This window comes from Solanum dulcamara, chromosome 4 (assembly GCF_947179165.1).
Source record: "Solanum dulcamara chromosome 4, daSolDulc1.2, whole genome shotgun sequence".
Classification (NCBI taxonomy): Eukaryota; Viridiplantae; Streptophyta; class Magnoliopsida; order Solanales; family Solanaceae; genus Solanum; species Solanum dulcamara.
In genome coordinates this window covers 57,451,478-57,473,595 of record NC_077240.1, presented here as the reverse complement: position 1 = coordinate 57,473,595, position 22,118 = coordinate 57,451,478, and the positions used below count along the sequence as shown (strand labels likewise).

At 37.8% G+C, this 22,118-nt stretch overlaps 1 protein-coding gene across 3 annotated transcripts; it reads right to left on the bottom strand.

Annotated features, from left to right (window-relative positions):
• Positions 1-1,283: 1,283 nt before the first annotated feature.
• Positions 1,284-20,530, bottom strand: LOC129887453 (uncharacterized). 3 transcript variants are annotated; one of them, XM_055962561.1, is made up of 7 exons: positions 20,089-20,530; positions 19,578-19,654; positions 19,334-19,468; positions 16,467-16,521; positions 16,272-16,377; positions 2,839-2,937; positions 1,284-1,921 (listed from the first exon to the last, which is right to left on the bottom strand). In XM_055962561.1, exons 1-7 carry the CDS (start codon positions 20,394-20,396, stop codon positions 1,793-1,795), a joined length of 909 nt encoding a protein of 302 aa, XP_055818536.1. In that variant the 5' UTR covers positions 20,397-20,530; the 3' UTR covers positions 1,284-1,792. The 3 variants fall into 3 exon arrangements, with proteins under 3 accessions (XP_055818536.1, XP_055818537.1, XP_055818538.1); XM_055962562.1 differs by having other exon boundaries at positions 16,272-16,359; XM_055962563.1 differs by having other exon boundaries at positions 1,829-1,970.
• Between the last annotated feature and the right edge of the window lie 1,588 nt (positions 20,531-22,118).

The following is a 22,118-nucleotide window of genomic DNA, read 5'->3' as shown; positions in this document are numbered from 1 at the left end:
GAAGAACAAGGAAAGTTAAAGGAGGAGATTAGATCTCAAGAATGTTGTGGTGAACTTTTCAACTAAGATATGGATTTTCTTGGTTGAAGAGTGGGAAGGGCTGGTAATCTCAGACATTGTCCAATAGCTAACTGTGAAGTTCACTCACACTATGAATCTGAAGCAGATCATCATTATAGCTAAGGTTCTGTCCAGAGGGCTAAACAAGTTGTATCAAGAACCAGACTGTAGAGATATGGAATTCTTAAGTGGGGTCAGATATAAATCACCTGTCCTATGCAGATGATATAATTTTATTCTGCTCAGAGCACCATGGATCTATGAAGAAAATGATGAAGGTTTTGAAAGATTATGAACGAGGAGACAACCCATTTATGATTCCAGTCGAGAAGACTAGTAAAAAGAAGGATAAAGACTGTCGATGCCTACATTAAGATGGAAAACTTGTCGTCTACTTTCAGGAAATGTTTAGAACGAAGGACTTCATTTGACTTTAATAATTTATCTTTATGGTTGGGGAATGGGACAAAAAATGTTGCGACGATTCCCCTTCATAAAAAGAATTTCACCCCTCTTTCTATACCTTCCTTATCCTTGATTTACATAAGGGAAGTTTGGTGGGTGGGATCTCTTTGTATCTTGTCTGTAATATATACACACGACAATTTGTTATTTGTATATACATTCATTATTAATTAACACAATACATACACTTAACTAGTCTATATATAATAATTTCTACGTGTTAGTAGGAACAACAAAAAGAAGCTAAAAGTTAAAATGGTTCTAAGTAGGGGTGACAAAATCAAACCCAACCCATCCAACCCAACCCAACCCGTTTAAGTTTTGATTGGTTATTGACCCACACATTCATTAGCTCAACTCATTTCAACTCAACCCATTAAAAATTGGGTTGATATGTAACCCGAATTGGCTCATAAGAAATCTTGTTAAAATATTTTTAAAAAACTTTTTTAAAAAATTTGATATGTTATAGATAGCCATAATAATTAAAAAAAAATATTAGGTACTAAGATAGTTTAAAAGAACAAATAAAATAATTAAACTTAGTAAAAATTGAGTTAGATTGAGTCTTTGACCAGTAATACAACCCATTACCTAACCCATTTTGACCCAACCTAATTTGGATTGGTTGGGTTGGATCGGGTCTTGACCCAATTGTTGTCTTAACCCATTATGACCCGCCCAAACTAGACCCAACCCGCTCAATTGCCACCCCTAGTTCTAAGGAATATGATATCCGACCATAAGTTAAAGACAGCTATAAGAGAATGATTTCCTGATTGGAAAAATAATCGTGAAAATGGCTTCCATCATCCACACATATAATATTTATTTTCAAACCATAAACCAGCCACATATATTGGCTCTGCGAAAAAGCTATTACAAACTGAAATTCCAAGGCAGGCTTAAAGCCTTTAAGAAAATTGGTATACCAAAAACAGATACTGCAGAATGAATAAGGCAGGATTAAAGCCTTTAAGAAAATTGGTATACCAAAAACAGATACTGCAGAATGAATAAGGTGATACAATATAAATTGCATACAGCATGGACATGATAATATTAACCATACATTTGACAGTGTTAACATCTTGATATACAGTTCTTCCTTATATTGGATGAGAGCACAAATTTGTACTGGAAGCTGGATCTCAAGGCATTGCGGATCTCTTCTCATGACTTTGCAAAGGAATGCCCAGAAAAAGTGTCTCATGTAGGTTAAGATATAACTCTTTGAGGATTCATCAAGATCTTGATCCTGGACAATTCAAGTAAACACTGACTGGTTAACTCGGGCATCCTTTGCTATTTCAAGATCCTTTACAAATGTCCTGAGGCAGCCATTGACAATGCGGGGTGCTGACCCATCACAGAATCGTTTCGCAAGGTCAACAGCCTTCAAGAATGGGAGAACGAAAGTTTTTTGAGTTACAGCTCAATGAGCGCTTCATAAACAAAATTGTCAAGTGATGAGCAGGATCAAAATATGAGAAAAGATTTGACAAGGGAAGGTGGATTTACGGTGGGTTATGCAAGTTCACCTGAACCGACTACTTTCGGTTTGAACTACGTATATTATATGCACAAAAAATCATCCATATAATAAGGTCATACTCTTCTGACCTCACCCTAAAATCATGGATGCGCCTCACTAATGATAAGACACTTTTTAAATAACTGAGAAATCTCCGAGGGCCAATGTCGCACAATTCCAAACTAGGTGGATGATAGGCCAGCCCCACTACCCTTCCCCACTTAAATATCATGTTTTTATTTGAGGCGGGGTTCGAAGCAGTGATGTGCACCTAACCTACACATCACAAATTGCTCTCTTACCACTAGACCAAAACCCTGAGAGCTTGATGAGACTATTTTTGCGTGCAAGTTTCATGCAATATATAGAGAACTCAACAACAAGAGAAATTACATCGACTCAAATCCATATGTGGAATCATTATGAAACCATTCACCTCATTTATAATAGATTATAGTTGCAAGCAAGTTCATGCAATATACAGAGAACTCATAGAAAGAGAGAATTTTAAGTCATTTCAAATCAATACAAGGAATCATTATGAAACCATTCACATCTTTGACTTAGCCTCCATTCCTGTCATTTGAACAACATATTTTCTACTTTCATACTAATATCAACCTTAATGGAAAAACTCTTCTAAAGATGGTTAACAGAAAGTAAAGAAAGGAAGCTAGAAAAAACACATTGCCTCTCAGCTTTTCATGCCAGGGAATATGGAGGTGAAGTAGTCCAGTTATTCAAGAGTTGTCCAAAATGTTAGAGAGAGAGAGAAATACCTCATTGATGACTATCTGGTGCCGTGTTCCTAATACTGATATTTCAGACATTGCTAAGTGAAGAATTGAAAGCTCCAGGATCCTGCCTGCTGGCTCATTCTGGAAGATAAATTCATGGAATTAGAGCCAGGCATATTAATAAATTCTGTCTTCTAAAGATCCCAACAAAAAGTGCAACCTTGAAAGAGGATGATTCTATCTGAACTGATAGACCATTCACAAAACAAAAATGCAAAGAACTCCTGGATGATAATATTGAGAATTGGAGGGAACAAAAAGGATTGTTAAACCTGTTGTTACTAGGGTCTATAACGCAGGAAGAAGGGTTTAAAATAAGGCTTTAATGTAACTGTTTTATTTATTAATTATTATGTGTATGTATTTCTAGCAGTTTAGGCAGTTATTTTGTGATATATTGTACTATGAAGAGTATTTTCTCTGTAGGATTTTCCCTGGCAGATTTGGAGGTTAAGGTTCCTCGAAATAACTTGGTTGTTAGAAGTATTCTCTCTTTGCTATTTGTAAAACTTAAAACTTATTCTATTTGTTGGTGGTAGTAAATAACAGTTGCAATGTTGTTCCTATCTCTGTGTTGTGTTTGGAACTTTACAGATTTATTGTTAGGAGAGTTTCTCAGTTCCTAACAAGGATATTGCTATATTCTATTTTTTTTGCAAATGGTATTTTTTTCTGGGAAATTATCTTCATCCTAGTGAGTCTCCTTTTCCTGCAATTCTTCACGCGGGCGATCACCGTGCTCTTTGCCGTCCGCAACCTCTCTCTGGCGAACTCAGCCTTTTGGGACCTCGCTGCCAGCGACTCCTCTATGCAGCCGGAGAATCCTCCGGCGACCTCTCTCTCTTTCTCCGGTGCAACTCCGGCGATTTCTCTTTCTCCTCTTCTTCTTTTTTCTTTCTTTTTGCTTGTTTTCCGGAGAATACCTCCAGATCTGTTCAGATCTGGCCTAGATCTATTGATTTCCGGCGTCGTCCAGTGGTTTCCGGCGAGAACTTTCCAGTGAACTTTCCGGCAACATTCAGAATCTTCATCACATCTTTCTCTGGGTCAGGTTCTATCTTTCCTCTCCTCAACTGATTATTTGTGCCCCCATTTATATTTTAGTATCACTTTCTGATAATTGGATTATTGCTCTTCTTTCTTAGTTCTTGCCATTAGTGTTCTAGTTATTGTTCTTCATTTTTCCTTCTTCACTTGGTGTTTAGTGTTATTGATTTGCCTATTAGCTAGTGGGTGTTGTCTCTTTATTATACATTATATATTTTCGATTATTATCTCGTTGCTTGTATTTTCTGGATTTATTTGTTATCTATTTTTCACTTTGTAGTTTATATCGTTTTAGTGGCTTTGGTTACTGATGGTGGACTAGGGCCATGTCCATGTCCTCAATTGGGTTAAAGGCGAGGGGAAATAGTAGTAAGAGGGAGAAGGGTTTTAGTAAGTTGAGAGTAGGATCGTGGAACATAGGTTCGCTTACAGGGAAGTGCATAGAGCTAGTGAAGAGTCTTAAGAGGAAAAAGATTAATATAGCTTGTTTTCAAAGACTAGATGGATAGGTTCCAAAGCTCGGGATGTGGACGGTTTTAAATTATGGTACTCAGGAGTCTCAAGGGATAGGTTTGGAGTAGGTATTCTAATCGACGCGGATCTTAGGGGGTGTGTGGTGGAGGTAAAGAGGATCAGAGACAGGATGATGTTTATTAAGCTAGTTATAGGCAGGCTTATTGTGAATGTTGTTAGTGCGTATGCACCCCATGTGGGCCTGGATGAAGAAGTCAAAAGGCTCTTTTGGGAGGGTTTGGATGAGGTAGTGAGAGGTATACCGAGTACGGAAAAGATTTTCATTGGTGGAGATTTCAATGATCATATCGATACTACTTCTGATGGTTTTGATGATGTCCATGGAGGCTTTGGTTTTGGGGAAAGGAATGGCGGCGGGGTACCTCTTCTAGAGTTTGCTAAAGCCTTTGAGTTGGTTATCGCAAACTCGTGTTTTTTGAAGAGGGATAATCAATTTGTCACCTTTAGTAGCATGGTAACTAGGATTCAGATTGACTACTTACTTCTCCAAAAGGGTGATAGAGGCCTTTGTAAGGATTGCAAGGTTATTCCGAGTGAAAATATCACTACCCAAAGTTCTGACGGATGTTCTTTGGAGGTGTCTGAAGGCTAAAGGTGTCCCGATAGTGTATATTAGGGCGACAAAAGGATATGTATGCTGGAGCCAAGACTCGGATTAGGACGGTGGGAGGTGACTCAGAGCATTTTCTTGTTGAGATGGGACTGTATCAGGGATCTGTGCTGAGTCCTTTTCTTTTTGCCTTGGTGATGGATGAGCTGACAAAGTCTATTTAGGAGGAGGTTCCATGGTGTATGCTATTTGCGGACGATATAGTTTTGATTGATGAGACTCGGGACAGAGTTGACAATAGGTTGGAGGTTTGGAGACAAACGCTAGAGTCCAAAGGGTTCAGATTGAGTAGGACCAAAACAGAATACTTGGAGTGCAAATTTAGCGTTGCGATGGAGGAAGAGGGCATGGATTTGAGGCTTGTCACTCAACCTATCACCAAGACAGAAAGCTTTAAATATCTTGGATCCATCATCCAGAGTAGTGGGGACATCGATGATGATGTCACGCACTGCGTTGGGGCAGCGTGGATGAAATGGAGGCTTGCCTCTGGAGTACTGTGTGATAAGAAAGTACCACCTAAACTTAAAGGTAAGTTTTACAGAACGGTGGTTAGACCAGCGTTGTTATATGGAGCGAAGTGCTGGCCAGTAAAGAACTCTATTGTTCAGAAGATGCATGTGGCAGAGATGAGGATGCTGAAATGGATGTGTGGACACACTAGGGGTGATAAGATCAGGAATGAGGTTATTCAAGAGAAGGTGGGAGTGGCATCTGTGGCTGACAAGATAAGAGAAGCAAGACTGAGATGGTTTGGGCATGTGCAGAGGAGAGGTATCAACGCCCCAGTTAGGAGGTGCGAGCGGTTGGATTTGAGGGTTATGCGGAAGGGTAGGGGTAGACCAAAAAAGTATTGGAGAGAGATGATTAGACAAGATATGACGCTACTCTATATCACCGAGGACATGACTTTAGATAGAAAGAAGTGGAGGTCGCGGATTAGGGTAGAAGGCTAGTAGGGATAGAATGGTGGCTGGTCGTATGCCAATTTAGGGTGATCATAGGTCTAGGCGTGCCTTTATAGTTTGCTATCGCTATTGCCTTGATTATCACATTACTTTGCTATCGTTATTGTTCTTTTCATGTAAAATTTGCATCACTATCGTTCTTGTTCTTGTTATTGCCTTTGATTATCAAATTACTTTGCTATCATTATTGTTCTTGTTATTCATTTTTTTGTGTCTTTATGCTATATATATTATTTTTCTCTTTTACGTGGGACAGTGACTTTTGAGTTGAGAGTCTTTTGGAAACAACCTCTCTATCTCCATGAGGTAGTGGTAAGATCTGCGTACATCTACCTTATGCAGACCTCACTTGTGGGATTCCACTGGGTATATTGTTGTTGTTATTTTTTTTGCAAATTCTTCATTTGTAGGGACGTGTGCTTATTGGATACAGATCACAAGTCAACTGAAAGATTAAACATCCCTGCCTTTTACACATCGATGAAGTGAAGATCAATTGACCTATCTACTCATTAAAAGCCTATCTACTCACTAAAAGCATATCTAAATAGCAAATTGTACCTTTTCACTTGAATTTATACGAAATCCTATCCTTTGCTAGATTCGTATATTTCCTCCTGTCCCCTGACCCAACAATCACACAACAGCAGAAATCATATCACGTCTCGAGACTTAGAACACTACTGATAGAATAAGAGCTATAACTTATCCGAGAAACACTGAATGACGAAGAGGTGGATTAAACTTCTATCTATCATCTTAAAAAATCTGTACAGGCAAATGGTAATTTTGGCTCTTGAACTATACTTAATCTGCAGCTCATTTAGCCTTGAATTCATGCAATACAAACAAAGTCGGTTCTCTATCTAAGTTGACCAAATTGACAGAAGTTTAACAGCCTCTTTGGTTTTCATTTCTCTTCTTTCATTGCCTCCTCCGCTAGATCCTAAAACGACTCCCTCACACTCTGTAAACCTGAGTCAGTGTGTAGATAGTTTGAATATGCTTAACAAGATGGTAGAGAAAGAGGAGAAGGACAATGCAAATGGAATTGCACAGTTTCGCTTAATTTGGTGGACCAACTTGGCAGAGGGACTAGGCAGGTTGAAAACTTTGGAGATTGGGGGGGTGTTTGGTAGGAAGGAAAATGTTTTCCATTGAAAATATTTTTCAAAGAAAACATTTTCTAGGAAAACAAGTGGTTTCTTACTTATTTTTTTGTGTCCGGTATGCAAGTAATAAATAATATCCATTTGTATATATCTAAGACGAAATTCTGAGGATGGGGGTAGCGTGCCCTTAGCAGTTTTGGCTCTTATATATCCGTAGTTGGGATTTGTCGTTTCTTCGTGGTCGTAACAATCACTTCAAGCAGTGGAAAGAACAAAAGATGTGCTCCAAGTCCTTGGGCTGTTGAACAGAATCCAACCACAGTGGGGGGTTGGGGTGGGGTGGGGATGAGGGGGGTAGGGGCGGGGCCGGGGGTGGGGGTGGGCCGATAAAGTGGTTGTGAGGGAGGGGAGGAGACAATGCGACTTGCTTTCCCTATTTTTAATTATGAAAGTCATTTTCTTTATTTTCAAGGAGCTTATTTTCCTAAAGAAAATATTTTCCAAAACTTTTAACCAACCGAACATGAGAAAATAGGAAAACACTTTCCAAAATATATTTTTCTCCATACCAAACACACCCTAGATTGACTAAAGGGAGATTACTATTTTCTTTTGTAAAAGTGCAAGAGCCAACCTTTTCTTTTGATAACTGAAAAATTCGCGAGGGCCAGTGGCACATGGTTTGAAACTCGGTGGATAATGAGGCCCCCTCTACCCTTCTCCACTTAAATAATAAGCTTATGTTTGCGGCAGGATTCGGACCCATGGGTGCAAACCCAATCCACATACCACGGGTTGCAAGAGCCAATCTATTTTCCTAGCCATCTTTAATCCATAGTTGCCTTACAAATATAAAATCTCCCAAACATGAACATTTTCTTAAAACCCAAGCTTGTCTACATTTGTACACTCAGGATGACAGACCACAAGTGAGTTTATTAATCAAGAAAAGTATAGTGTAATCTCTTCATTCAATTGAAGGAAAGATATAGCATTGTGTTATATTTATGTTTTGATGATTTAACAAACTGGGACCTAGTAGAGGGACCTGGTCTCATGATTAACTCCTGTTCAAGACAAGAAAGTAGTGAATAGTTGTAAAGCTGCAATAACCGTAGAGGTTGATGGGCACTGCAGCAGAGGTGCATATTTGTGTTTTGTTGTATCGACAAACCATGGGACCTGATAGATGGACCTGGTCCCATGAACACAGAATGTCAACAACATAATGGATACCAGCTAACCTGCCACTGTCTGTTGTGCAGAGGACAGCAGACCTGCTCAGCAAATCAGAATGCACGAGGTTGTTTTGTCCATACGTTAATACCCATCCTTGGACAAGAAACAACCAAGTTTTTGCACATCAAGAATATACAAGAAAAAACTATTTTTTTCTCTCAAGGAAGAACAACTTCACGAAGACAGCAAGGGACCTGATAGAGTCGTTCAAGAAATGTCTTTCTTCGTTGCTTTGGTGTAATGTTCTGTCTTATGTTCTAACATTGTAAGATCAGTTCCTATGCTGTAAAGGTATCTTGATCATTTCATATTACACTCCTTGTTATTCAGTTCATAGCTAGAGTTAGCTTTGAAGGTTGTGTTTGAAGTCTATGTCAACTATAGTTAATTGGGATAGTGGGCAAGAGAGTTATTGCTTAGCCGTGGTGCACTAACTAGAGTTTGTTTGTGCAGTGGGCAATAGAGGTTTGCTTAGGCTTAAGACTTGTAATAAAGTTGTTACAAGGTGGAAGGGATCAAGAGGTTAGTTTGTGCAGTGGGCAATAGAGGTTTGCTTAGGCTTAAGACTTGTAATAGCGTTGTTACAAGGTGGAAGGGATCAAAAGGTCGAGGTCTAGGTTACAAGAGCCTGTAATACAAAGCCTTGCTCTTGATTTTAGTGAAGTTGGTTGTGAAACCCTGTGGAACAGGTCATGGTTTTTCCTCCTTTGAGCAAGGAGGTTTTCCACGTAAACATTGTGTGTTATCTTACCTTCTGCACCTAACTTGAGCATTCTGTTAACTGATTGTGTCAAGGGACCTGGTCCCCTGACTCGTGTGGTGGACGCATATATTTCATCAATTGATATCAAAGCAAGGACTCTCTATACGACTAACACCTAGAGAGGATCCTGCTAAGATGGTTGCTCCACCATATTTGGAAGAAGGCCAGTCAATCAATAGCCCCCCCTACTCAAGTTTTAATGGACAACACTATGGGTGATGGAAGACTAGGATGTATGACTTCATCGTGGCTGAAGATAGTGAGCTATGAGCCATTATTCTTGATGGATCATATGTGGCTACGAAGGAAGTGAATGAAGGGGAAACCACCAAAGTTGTTCCTAAAACACGAAAGGAGTACAACGAAACTGATAGGAAGAAGATCGAGAAGAGTTGTAAAGCAAAGAAGTTGTTGATGTGCGGGTTAGGACCTGATGAGTACAACCGAATCTCGAATTGTGAGTCTGCCAAGGAGATCTCTAAGGGGGATATGTCTACGATCCAAAACAAGAACTTCACTATGAAGGAGGGTGAAACCATCCAAGAAATGCATATCAGGCATACCTCAATCACAAATGAGCTGTGTTGTCTGGATGAGGAGATTCATCCAAGAAAGCAAGTAAGAAATTTTCAAAACTTTATTTCAAAATTTGGGCAAAGTGAAGTTGATTCTATCACAGAGGTAAGGGACATGAAAGCTTTTGGCCTGGATGAGCTGGTTGGAACTCTCCAGATTCATGAAATGAACAAGACAAAAGAGCACTCTGAGAAAGACATGGGAAAAGGAAGTGCAAAAAATCTCTCAAATGAAAATAACCTTTGTCAAAATTGCGGCAAACCTGGTCATCTCAGTAGAGACGGTTCAATGCACAAGGTGGATTACAAGGATCATGTCAAAGCTGGTGATAACAGTAACAAACCAAGGGACCAGGTCACAGAAATGTTCAGAAGAAGAGTTGCAGCCGATTATGGTTCAAGCAAGATCTTGCTGCTTGGGGAGACTCATCAAGTGAATCTAATCAACCAGAGGATCCAGAAAATATGTCTATGATAGCAGTGGAAGATGATGAAAGTGTTTTCGACTCACTTTTTGCCCTCGTGGCAAAATCAGATGATGACGAGTATGATGAGGTAACACTTCTTGACATTAAGCAAAACCTTAACGACTATTCACTCAAAAAATTAAAAAGTCTAGCTAAGGTCCGGATTGACTCACTCAGTGAGCTCACTACTGAAAAGGATGTCTTAAGTGATAGTCTAAACACTCTTGAACGTGAAAAAATTACTTTGACTACTCAGCTTTTTGATGTTGGAGAAAAATTAGCTTCAGTAAGTGCTGCAAACATAGATTTTAAGGAAAAGTTGAAGAAAATTCCCGAGTCTATTTCAAAAGGAAAAAGTGAGGCTAGTAGAGTTCAGCTAGAACTTGAAGAGAGGTTGAAGAAGTCTAAACTAAATTTTGCAATGTCTCTAGAAAGAAATTCTCAGTTAGAGACGGATCTGGTTCTAGTTAAGGAAGAGCTCAACAAATCTCTTAAGTGGACATAGCTTAACCAGTTGAGGGCATAGGGTGTCAGGATATTGATCCTCCATACAATCCCCACAGTAAACATGCTTTTGTGGATGACTATTTGCTTTGTTTGCACTGTGGTCGAAATGGTCATCTTAAAAAGGATTGTTCAGCCTAGAAAAGACGTGAAGAAAGTTTTTCCAACTACTCTAAGCAAAGTTATAAACTAAAGAAGGAACCTGGTCAATCATTTGGTCCTAAGTTGAAGAAAACCAGTTTGCCTTACTGGTCAAGAAATTTGCTTATCACTCCTTTATCTGCTTACTAGGAACTCCGACTCAAATGGGTTCCCAAGGCTAACAAGTGATTGCTATGAAAAAGTGAGAGGAGGAAGCATCAATCAATGTCAGTTTATGCACAGCGGATGCTCAAGACATATGACTGGAAAACTAAAATTTCCTCTCTCTCAAGGCACTTCAAGGGGGAGGTGTCTGATTTAGCAATGGAAAGAAAGGGTATATTCTTGGTGTAGGCAGAAATGGGAAGTACGTGGAACATTCTAGTGAAGATGTGTGTTGTGTCAATTGGTTGAAGTATAATCTTCTAACTGTTTCATAGATTGGTGATAATGGGAATGAAGTTGAGTTTCTGATGGACAAAGGTGTGGTCACAAATTGACCTCTCAAGAAGCTATTTTGATAGCAAAAGGGATGCAAAGAATACGTACATGGCTGATATGGATACTGCACAAAGTGACAATCTCATGTGCGTTAGTGTCCAAAGTAATAATGCTGATTTATGGCATCAAAGATTGGGACATGTCAGTGCTTCTAATATCAACAATCTGGTTGGTCTGCAGAGTACCAAAGGTTAAATTTGCAAATAACAAAATTGTGATGCATGGGTCGAAGGCAGACAGACCAGGTTGTCTTGCAAGCAAAAGAAACAAGTCAGCACTACCTGGCCTCCCGAATTACTTCACATGGACTTATGTGGACCTGTAAAGGTTCAAAGCAGAGGAGGGGCCAGGTCAGACCATGAAACAGAGTTTGAAGATGCAAAGATGAAAATTTCTATGCAGATCATGGGATGAGTCACAACTTGGAAGCTCTCAGAACTCCTCAACAAAACGACGTGGTTGAAGGGAAGAACAGAATCTTGGCTGACGTTGCTAGAACCATTTTAATTGATGCTGATCTTCCAAAGATGTCTGAGTTGAAGTTGTTAACACTGCATGCTATATCACCAACATATGGTTAATTAGGAATCTGGAAGACGAGGATGATTCTGTGATGGAAGAGCTACTTCAGATTCAGAGAAATAATCTGAATAATGAACTTGTTGAAGAAAATCCTTCGCAGGAAACAAATGAACCTGATGAAGATGATGAATCTGATGAGGGACCTGATCTGCTAGACAATGCTGAACAAGACGATACAGTTCAGCCTGATAATGCAAACTCTGATGGTGAAAATGTACAAGCTGCGGATCAGATTCAGCACTTGAGGAGCTGCATCAGTTTGAAAGAAGCAAGGTATGTCACTTGGTTCCCCGACCAGCTGACAGAACCATCATAGGTACTAGGTTGGTGTACAAAAACAAACTTGATGAGCATGGTGTAATCACAAGGAACAAATCCAAGCTAGTGGTTCAAGGATACAATCAAGAAGAAGGCATTGACTATGATGAATCCTTTGCCCCTGTTGCAAGGATGGAAACAATAATAATTCCCATTGCTTTTTGCTGCCTACATGAGATTAAAATTGTTTCAAATGAATGTGAAAAGTGTCGTTCTCAATGGGTACTTGAAGGAGGAAGTCTATGTCAGGCAGCCCCCACATTTTGAAGATGTTGATTAACCAAATCATGTGCTAAAACTTGACACTGACAGACCTGGTCCAAATGTGAATGAAACTATGCATAGAGGAATCAGTGGATTTCTTCTATATTTGTCAACTAGCAGACCTACTATTGATTCTAGTGTTGGGATGTGTGCAAGATTTCAAGACTTGTCTTAAGGAGTTTCACTTGAAAGCTGCTACAAGAATTCTAAGATAATTGAAGGGGACCTGATCCTATCCTACCCATCTGGTGATTTTTTAATTGGCTATACTGATGCAGGTTATGCAGGGGACCTGGTCGATAAAAAGAGAACCTCAGGAATGGCTCATTTTTTTGGGTTTCCTCTTTGATTTCCTTGGGGGGCAAAGAAGCAAAATTCAGTGGCTCTGTTCATGGCTAAGGCATAATATGTAGCAACCGCATCATGTTGTGCTTAGCTCCTATGGATCAAGCAACAACTCGAGAATTTTGGAATAGTCACCAACATTTTCTCTCTCTTATGTGATAACGCCAATACTTCGAACATGGCCGAGAATCCAGTGCATCACTTTTTGAGGGACAATGTTGAGAAAGGAAATATGTGCATGAAATTTGTCGAGACTGAAGATCAAGTGGCTGACATCCTCACAAAGGCTCTTAACAGGGATCAGATTGAGAAAAACAGGCTGAAGTTAGGGTTGTTCAAGTTGAATTGTGCTATCCTAGCTGATATTTACAGGACAGGTATCCTTGTAAGTAGTATGTTTCCTTTGGTTTAATTCAGTCTCATACCTTTTGTAGGTATACAAGCATGGTGGGCCAACTAAGAAGAAAGGTTAATGGGACATACTCAAGGGCAAAACTTTCAAAAGTTCAGAAGAGGGACCAGGTCCTTCATCAAAGGTTAGTATCAAACTTATTGTTTTTTTAAATGCCTTTAAGAACTGCAAAATGCCATGTGTCTTCTTCCGCCTTTCTGTACTGTTGTCACATTCTTGCCTCCCATTGATTTCTCTTGTACAAAATTCTCAAAATTCCTACAAAAGTCTCAATCATCTTCTCCCTCAAAGTTACTTTTTTGGGCAACCAGTCCCTATCTCCCTCTCCTGAAATGTCCTCCACTCTTTCTTCCTTCTCCCAAAACGACCTTCATTCCTTTCAAGGTGTCGTCAATTCCTGATTTGGTTGTCTCAGAATCTCTCTCAGAGACAGTTTTCTAGTCTCAACCTGGTCCCGTCCCCACACGTGTAACTGAACGAATATCTGAGGGTGGCCTGTCAGAAGAAAAGAGAAATAGATCAATTATCCTAGCGGCTGGAAAAGAGTAGGTAGTTCAGAGTTTGACCCAAATGAGTAAGAATCCTAAGGCAAATCTTAGTGAGCAAGAAGCTCTACATCCCCATGCACAAGGTTATGACTTCAAGAGATGGAAAACATGGATTGGCCTCCAGTGAATTCTTGAACAAGGTCCTTTCCCACTATGAGATGAATCTAGCAAAAGGTTATTAGGGGCAGTGAAGCAATCCTTCTTATTAACCACTCTCATTAAATGTGAGTGTGCTGAGGGAAGAATGAGCAACAAAGCAAAGTTCCAAGTGTCAAGACTTTTTGGGACAACAAGAGAAACCGAAGGCAGAATCTGGAGGAGATAACTGTTGCAATGGCAAGGCGTGAGGCTAAAATTGCTAATTTGAAAGTCATCTTGCTGCAAGGCCCGACTCAAGGACTAGGTTGTGATGAGACTTTTTAGAAGTTCATCCCTTAACTACTAAAACAAGAGTCTCACTGGGAAGAGGAGGACCTGATCACATGATTGTTATATGTTTATGCTGTTGAAAATGAGCGCATGATGGTGGTTCTCCATTCCCTTCTTCCTCATCCTCTATCTTCCTAGTCCTTTTATTTTTGCTTTCTATCCCCAATGTATTTCTTTGTTGTCTCCATGGCTATAACTGATCAGTTCCCTTATGCATTTTTGTTAATGCAATGTTTTTTATGCTACTCTGATGAACTATGAATGAAAATTTTTGCCTCTTTGTCTACTATTCTTCTTTTCTTGCTCGTGGCTAGTTCATTCATGTTAGTGTTGCCCAGTGGCCATGAATTTACCGGAGTGCATATTATTTTACTTGGTTTACTGTTCTAACCTTTTTTATGATGCCAAAAGGGGGAAGAAATATTAATGAAGTTAGCCAGTTATCAAATGATCTGGTCTATGTAACAGAGGGAAGACAATGTCAACAGAGGGAATGGTTTATAGGGGGGATAGTTTGTCATCATCAAAAAGGGAGAATATGTTGTATCTTGGGTTTTGATGATTTAACAAACTATCGTACAATGAATGATGCAAAGAGGGACATAGGAGACAAGAGGTGCATACTGATAGGGGGAACATGCAAGCAGTAATAATTGAAAAGGGGGAACAAACTTGATATAGTTTGTCATCATCAAAAAGGGAAAAAATGTTATATTTATGTTTTGATGATTTAACATACTATGGGACTTGGTAGAGGGACCTGGTCTCATGATTAACGTCTGTCCAGGACGAGAAAGTGGTGAATAGCTGTAAAGCTGCAAAAGCCGTATAGGTTGGTGGGCACTGCAGCAGAAGTGCATATTTGTGTTTTGTTGTGTCAATAAACCATGGGACCTAATAGACGGACCTGGTCCCATGAACACAGAATGTCAACGACATAATGAATACCAGCTGTAAAAGCTGCCACTACCTATTGTGCAGAGAACAGTAGACCTGCTTAGCCAATCAGAATACACGAGGTTGTTTTGTCCATACGTTAATACCCATCCTTGGACAAGAAACAACCAAGTTTTTTCACATCAAGAATATACAAGCAAAAACCATATTTTCTCTCAAGGAAGAACAACTTCACGAAGACAGCAAGGGACCTGATAGAGTTGTTCAAGAAATGTCTTTCTTTGTTGCTTTGGTATAATGTTTTGTCTTATGTTCTAACATTGTAAGATCAGTTCCTATTCTATAAAGGAATCTTGATCATTTGATATTACACTCCTTGTTATTCAGTTCATAGCTAGAGTTAGTTTTGAAGGTTGTGTTTGAAGTAAGTCTATGTCAACTAGAGTTAGTTGGAATAGTGGACAATAAAGTTATTTAGTTGGTGGCTTGAGTTAGCCGTGATATATTGTTGAAGTCTGCACTAACTAGAGTTAGTTTGTGCAGTGAACAATAGAGGTATTGCTTAGGCTCAAGACTTGTAATAGAGTTGTTACAAGGTGGAAGGGATCAAGAGGTCGAGGTCTAAGTTACAAGAGTCTGTAATACAAAGCCTTGCTCTTGATTTTAGTGAAGTTGGTTGTGAAACCCTGTGGAACAGGTCATGGTTTTTCCTCCTTTGAGCAAGGAGGTTTTCCACGTAAACATTGTGTGTCATCTTACCTTCTGCACCTAACTTGAGCATTCTGTTAACTGATTGTGTCACGGGACCTGGTCCTCTGACTCGTGTGGTGGACGCATATATTTCATCTTATTGTTTCATTTACAATATGAAAGAGTTTTTTCAAAGTGATACCGAGGCTCCCATGGGAACACATAGGGCAAGCTTCTAACTGAACTGCATGCTTTCTCATCTTTCATGTGGAAGTAGAGAAATGGGAGAATGTTTTGTTTATCATCTTCGATCACTTTAATCTGAATGTCATTCTAAAGAGTTGGATTGGTGGCAGAATGTGGCTGTGTGGGTTTAAGGAGGAAAGAATCCCAAATTTTAAGGTGGTATCACTTCTGTGCATATTGTAACTAAGAGCAAGAACGTAAAGGCATAAGTAACACATCCAACCTTCCAATTATCGGGTGCAACTTTATTTATTACAAGCACATGACTATCCCACTTTTCTTCAACTGCCACCAAAAGTTTCCGTGTGAAACTGCAAAGATGCAAGAAACTATCAGGCTATACCTGCATGCTCATATTCTGAAGAAAGTAGAAACTGTAAGGTACATAAAAAGAGTCATATATGATCAATGAGCCTACCGCAAAATAAGTTTGCTGTACACCAACTTTGGTGGAGCAGAGAGAACTTCAGCTTCTGAGAGAGAATAAATTAATGGATTACTGGATTGAATGGACAATTCAGCTAATAGGAAAATGATAGAGCTGGAAACATTCCGCATCTTTTAATATGAGACAGAATTTTGCATTCAAATGTTTCTACTAAAACCATTTACCACAAGCATTGCATAGAGATAATATCACTAAAATGCAACAACAAATTTATGAGGGGTAGACTCCGGAGTTTGAACGCTCACCCAGTCTCCCAGGAGATTGAGGAAGAAAAAAAATAGTTCAGAAAATTATTCGATCTCAAGGAATAACTTGACCCTAATAGCATCTTCTGCAGATGAACTTTTGTCGAATAAAGTTTTCTTTTATCTTTCATCTACATATACTGGATTTGGGCTATAGGTGGGAGCTCGGTCCTATTCATCGTGTTACTCATAAATGTGACTATTTTATGTAAAGAAACATTGTCCATATCAAAATATTGTTAATACAAAATACTTCCATTGTCTTCAGAAGGTCATTCCTGAAGAGCTTTTTCATTGCAATTATTTCTTTTTGACTAGATCTTTATTATTATTTTTAAAAAGCATATAAATATGTCTGGTTAACATTTACGATAGATGTCATTTTGGAGAAGAACAGTCTTATGTGGCTTCTTGCAAAATAGTTCCTGGAAAAGTACTTTGAGAAGCCGTCATTAAGCAATCAGCAATGCCAGGAATTACTGATGGGGATCAAAAAGTTTTTAATAGATGAAAAGGACTCTCAAAAGCTTCCCCAAGTTGTAAATAATGCTTTATTAATTGGAAAGGAGCGCATAACATTCTCTAAAACTTTAGGAACCAAAAGTAAACAAATAAGACAGCTTCAAGAAGTAAGAAGGACAAAGCCTGAAAATCAAATAGCAAAACCAAATCAAATACTTTTGCACCAACTATTGAGTTAACTAATAGCTCGTGAGCATCCTTGTCACAAAGGAAACCATTAGTTCATTCCTCTTTAACCTCATTTTTTGGAGGAAAGGAGCTGACACCTCAATTTTCAGATTCGAAAGGACGCAAAATCATGGACTACATCCTATTACTATTGTGTAAAAAAAAAAATTTAATTAAAATAAACCCATAAATATTGCTTCAACTATTGCGTTAGGTAGTATACCCATTCATCCTATGACTGCAAGTCACTTAACTCCACTAGTTTAGAAGATACATAGTTGCATCATAGAACCAACTCTACACATCCAATCAACTATATTCAAGATGTCTAAACAGTTTCAGGAAGAATCAGATGTCCGAAATACAACAAAAAAAACATCATCGACATTATAGCTGAAAAAGGAATCACCAAAAGATACTTCAGGGTCTAGTGGGAACTCCCCACAGAAAAATAGAACAGAAATAATTCACAAGTACAGGAAAAACTTCTTAAGCAACCTTATGACAAGGTACACATCAACCCAACCAGGAAAAAGTACCTTTATGGGTGGAAGGACTGAAGTGATGACTGAAATGAACGCACGCGTGAAGGCATATAACTGATTTAGACCTCATTTGTTTGCACTTAATGGAGGTCTGAACATAGGTCATTTAGTGCATTTGTTTTCACCAAGATTTAAGCACTTATTTGGTCTAAATAAGTCTTAATCGTTAAGATTTTGAACAAAGTCTTAATATCATTAAGAGGTACTTTTGTGTAGATATTGTCACCACCACACTTTATCCAAAATCACCGGCCACCATCACTAACAACCTCTACCATCATAATCATCACCACCATTTCCATCGCCAACCACCACCAGCCACCTCTGCCATCACAAAGACCACTGTTGTCAACCATTATTTTCAGTCGATACCACTCCTACCACCTCCATCATTATAATTACATCCACCACCATTATCGTCACCAACCACCGCCACCACCTCCACCACCATTATCAGTCACTACCACCATTACAGTCAATCCTACAATCAACTAATTCCACCATCATAACTAGTACCGATGCCAACTACCACCAACACATCACCAACCACCACACATTTTTCAGCCACTGCCATCAATACCGCCAACTACTAACATTAACCAACTTCACAATCATAACCACCAACACTACCAATCGCCATCATCATGTCAGTTACCACAACACCAACCACCTCCATCATCACAATTCACAACTATCACTACCACCATTATTAGCTACTAACATCAACCACCACCACTATAAACCATCTCCAACATCATTAGCGAGTATAAATGTTTTATTTTTTTATCAAAAATATTTTTTTATTATTAAATTTATATTTTTTCTAATATTTAATTATTTTTTATTTAAAGTGTATATTTATTATATTTATAACTAAAAAATTTTACATATTCAGATGTTGAAAAACAAAAGGTCTTAATCATTCAGTATTTAGATCTAGAGACAACATCTTAATCATTCAAATGTGCATTCAAAGTCGAACGTCTTAATCTTAATGAAAATAAATGAGGTCTTAGTCCCTTAAGGAGGATACGAATATCAATAACTACCAGAGAAAACAAAATGGAGTTTGCGAATAATGTCAAAACAAAATGAGGCTCCAAAAGAAATCAAAAGATGCTTCTATGATGCTACTGGAAAAGAGATATAAAGATTGCAATAGAGTAAACATGTTAAGCTCATGTTAACCATCTCTAGTGAAAACTATAGTAAGCAACACGAACCTAACATTATGCTCACCTTTGTGTGTTTTAGAAAGTCTATCCAAGCCGTATGGTCATGAAGAATTGAGGGCCAAAGATGCAAGACAAAGTAGCAAAGATATGAAGAAGTAAGCTCAAACTACACTTGTAAATACCTATTTCAGAATCATTTTCATCAATCTTCAGAAGTTCATCAGCTTCTTCAACCGTCTCAGTTTTCACAGGAGGACCTCCAAAACTCATGTGATTGTACTTCATTAACCACTCTTTATCAAATTCATATCCTGGTTCTACAATCCAAAAAGCATATAAATGTTAGCTAAATAATGAAAAAGAACCATAAACTTAGCTGCAATTTCTTTAAAATTTGAAAAAGGAGCCAATAGAACCAGCCGTTACCTCTTCTAATATTCAACCGTTTCTCAAAAAGGCGAACAGGGTCTGACCCTTCCAAACAGGCGGCATAGATTGTCATCCTAAGATAAGAAATATGCAACCGAATTATACCAGACATTTGGTATATTTAACTGTTAGATAAATTTGTTTTTACATTATGGCCATCCTTGTGATTTTTCATGAAATTCAATAAAGTAAGGAATCACCCTGAAGCATTACATCTTACATGGTATCATTGCACACAGAAATCCTTAGTTCTAGTCTTCTCACCACCATAAAGGAAAAATATTTCCATCTACTTGGTTAAGAAAAAAAAAAGGTCCACCCTGAAGATGTATTGCAACCCTAACTACAAAAAAAGGTCACATTTTACAACAGTTTAAATTTATTGATGTAGTGGTTGGGCCTCAGAACAAAAGAAAAATATCTTCATGAACTTAGTTTTAAAAAAAGGTACTGTTATAAAATGGAGACAATTAAGCATGAATTTTTAGAAAAGAGGAAAAGGACATACAGAGCGAGCTCTCGGGCGGCTCTAGGACAACAGAATCTACCACTCTTATCAATTTTGGGCTGCACTGAAAACGTATCTGTGGATTGTTCAACAGTTTCCTCGACTGTAAGAGCTGAAGGGCGAAGCAGAGAGAATCTTCCAACGCTGTGGTTGGATGAAAAGAGCAAACGAGAACCAGAAGTGCATTTTGATAAAGAATTGAAGATAAACCTCAAATGGGGTTTTGAGGTATAGGAAGATAAGAGCATATGTGAAAGTGAAAAGGAAGAAGTAGAAGAAGAGCTGAGCACAGAAGCTGCTGCCTCCATTTCTGGGAACTTTGATTGTGGGTTTATCGGTTTAGTTGAATTACTCACTCTTCTGTTCAATTCGTTATGGATAATGGCGCAGCCATGTACATACTCCACCGTTATTGTTATATGAAGCAGCTGTGAATGGTATTTTTCCTATTTGGCCCTTCTCCCACGTAACCATTTTGGAATCCTATTAGTAATTTTCAAAACATAACAACCCAAGAGAATTAAGCTCTGTTTAATCCTACATTTTGAAGTTAATATTTAAAAATGTAAGTTTTAAAATTGTATGGGAAGTATCTTTTACTTGGAATTTTTTTTGAAATTCTGTGGGAGAAGTCACAAAAACTCACAACTGATTTGAGCTAATTTTGAGAAATTTGCAAATATTTGAGCTAATTGGTAAAGTTGCTGCCATGTGACCAGGAGGTCACGGGTTCAAGCCTTGGAAACAGCCTCTGGCAGAAATGCAAGGTAAGACTGCGTACAATAGACCCTTGTGGTCAGCCCCTTCCCCGGACCCTGCGCATAGCGGGAGCCCTAATGCACCGAGCTGCCCTTTTTTTTTTTTAATAAAATTTCATAGTCAAACAGAAAAATTAATAGGGTATCTCAAAAAGAAATTCTTGTCTAAATTCATTTTCTTAATATAATTCAAATTGGTCTTTATTCATCATTTAAAGACATTGAATAATAATTGTAAAAAGACAATTACTAAGGAACCTTTATTAGAATTGTGACAGTATTTATTCACCCATTATCATCTCATTTATATATATATATATATATATATATATATATATATATATATATATATATATATATTATTTTTTGTTTTGTGAGGAAAGAATAGACCAAAAATATATATATTCTTTTTCCTATATTTTTTACTCATTTATATTAGTTAATCATTATTAATTTATGTGTTCCTAATTTTATACTATGAGAACTTGTTAAATTTTGGGAGATATCGTGTGAAATATTCTTAATGATGCTATGAAAATTTCTTGCATTTTTTGTGATCAAATATTTTTCGTAAAATTTTCAATAAGATATTTAAAGATAATTTTTTTTAAAAAAAAAAAACTACTCCTAGAATCTATGGTCGTTGCTAGCTAAGTATCTCTGAATTTTTGGTTCTCCTATATTAATGTCAACTCACATTCCTTTTTTCCAAATCAAATCTTTCATTTTGCTTAATTTTATAGGTCTCCATTGCCTCACATTTCTTTTTTTTCCAAATTAAATCTATCTTTTAATTCAATATCAATTTCATAGGCCGCCTCCACTTTTAGACCCCTTTGAAAAAGTCTAGATATAATGTAATCGTTATTCTTTCAGTTTTAGTTCTTTGAATTTGGGAGTTAAAATTGTATTTCCATATTTGTTTGTTAATATGAAGATATGTTTGAAGTTGTTCACATAATTTAAAATTGAAATTACTTTATGAACCTATAATTAAAGATTTTGATTTGAAAGTATAATTTAAAATTTGAAATATTGAGGTATCGTTGATGAAATCAATTAATATATACGTCTGAGCTTAAGAATTATTGCATTATAATGTCGAAAGTGAAGATTTGATTTCATTTATTGATTTGAAGCTTTTGGAGTGAAACAGATTCACTAATAAATTGTCCTTTTATTCTGTCTTCTTTTTCGCATGGAATGATTTTTGCATTGTTATTATGATGAAAACTGATAAAGGTTATATTAGTTTATCGTATTTTTTGTAAT

Coding starts and splice junctions, on each gene's coding strand:
- LOC129887453 (XM_055962561.1), bottom strand. CDS start 20,396: ATGGAGGCAGCAGCTTCTGTGCTCAGCTCTTCTTCTACTTCTTCCTTT. Junction 16,378..16,466: donor TACAGCAAACTTATTTTGCG/GTAGGCTCATTG, acceptor ATAGCCTGATAG/TTTCTTGCATCTTTGCAGTT. Junction 1,922..2,838: donor ACCAGATAGTCATCAATGAG/GTATTTCTCTCT, acceptor CCATTCTTGAAG/GCTGTTGACCTTGCGAAACG.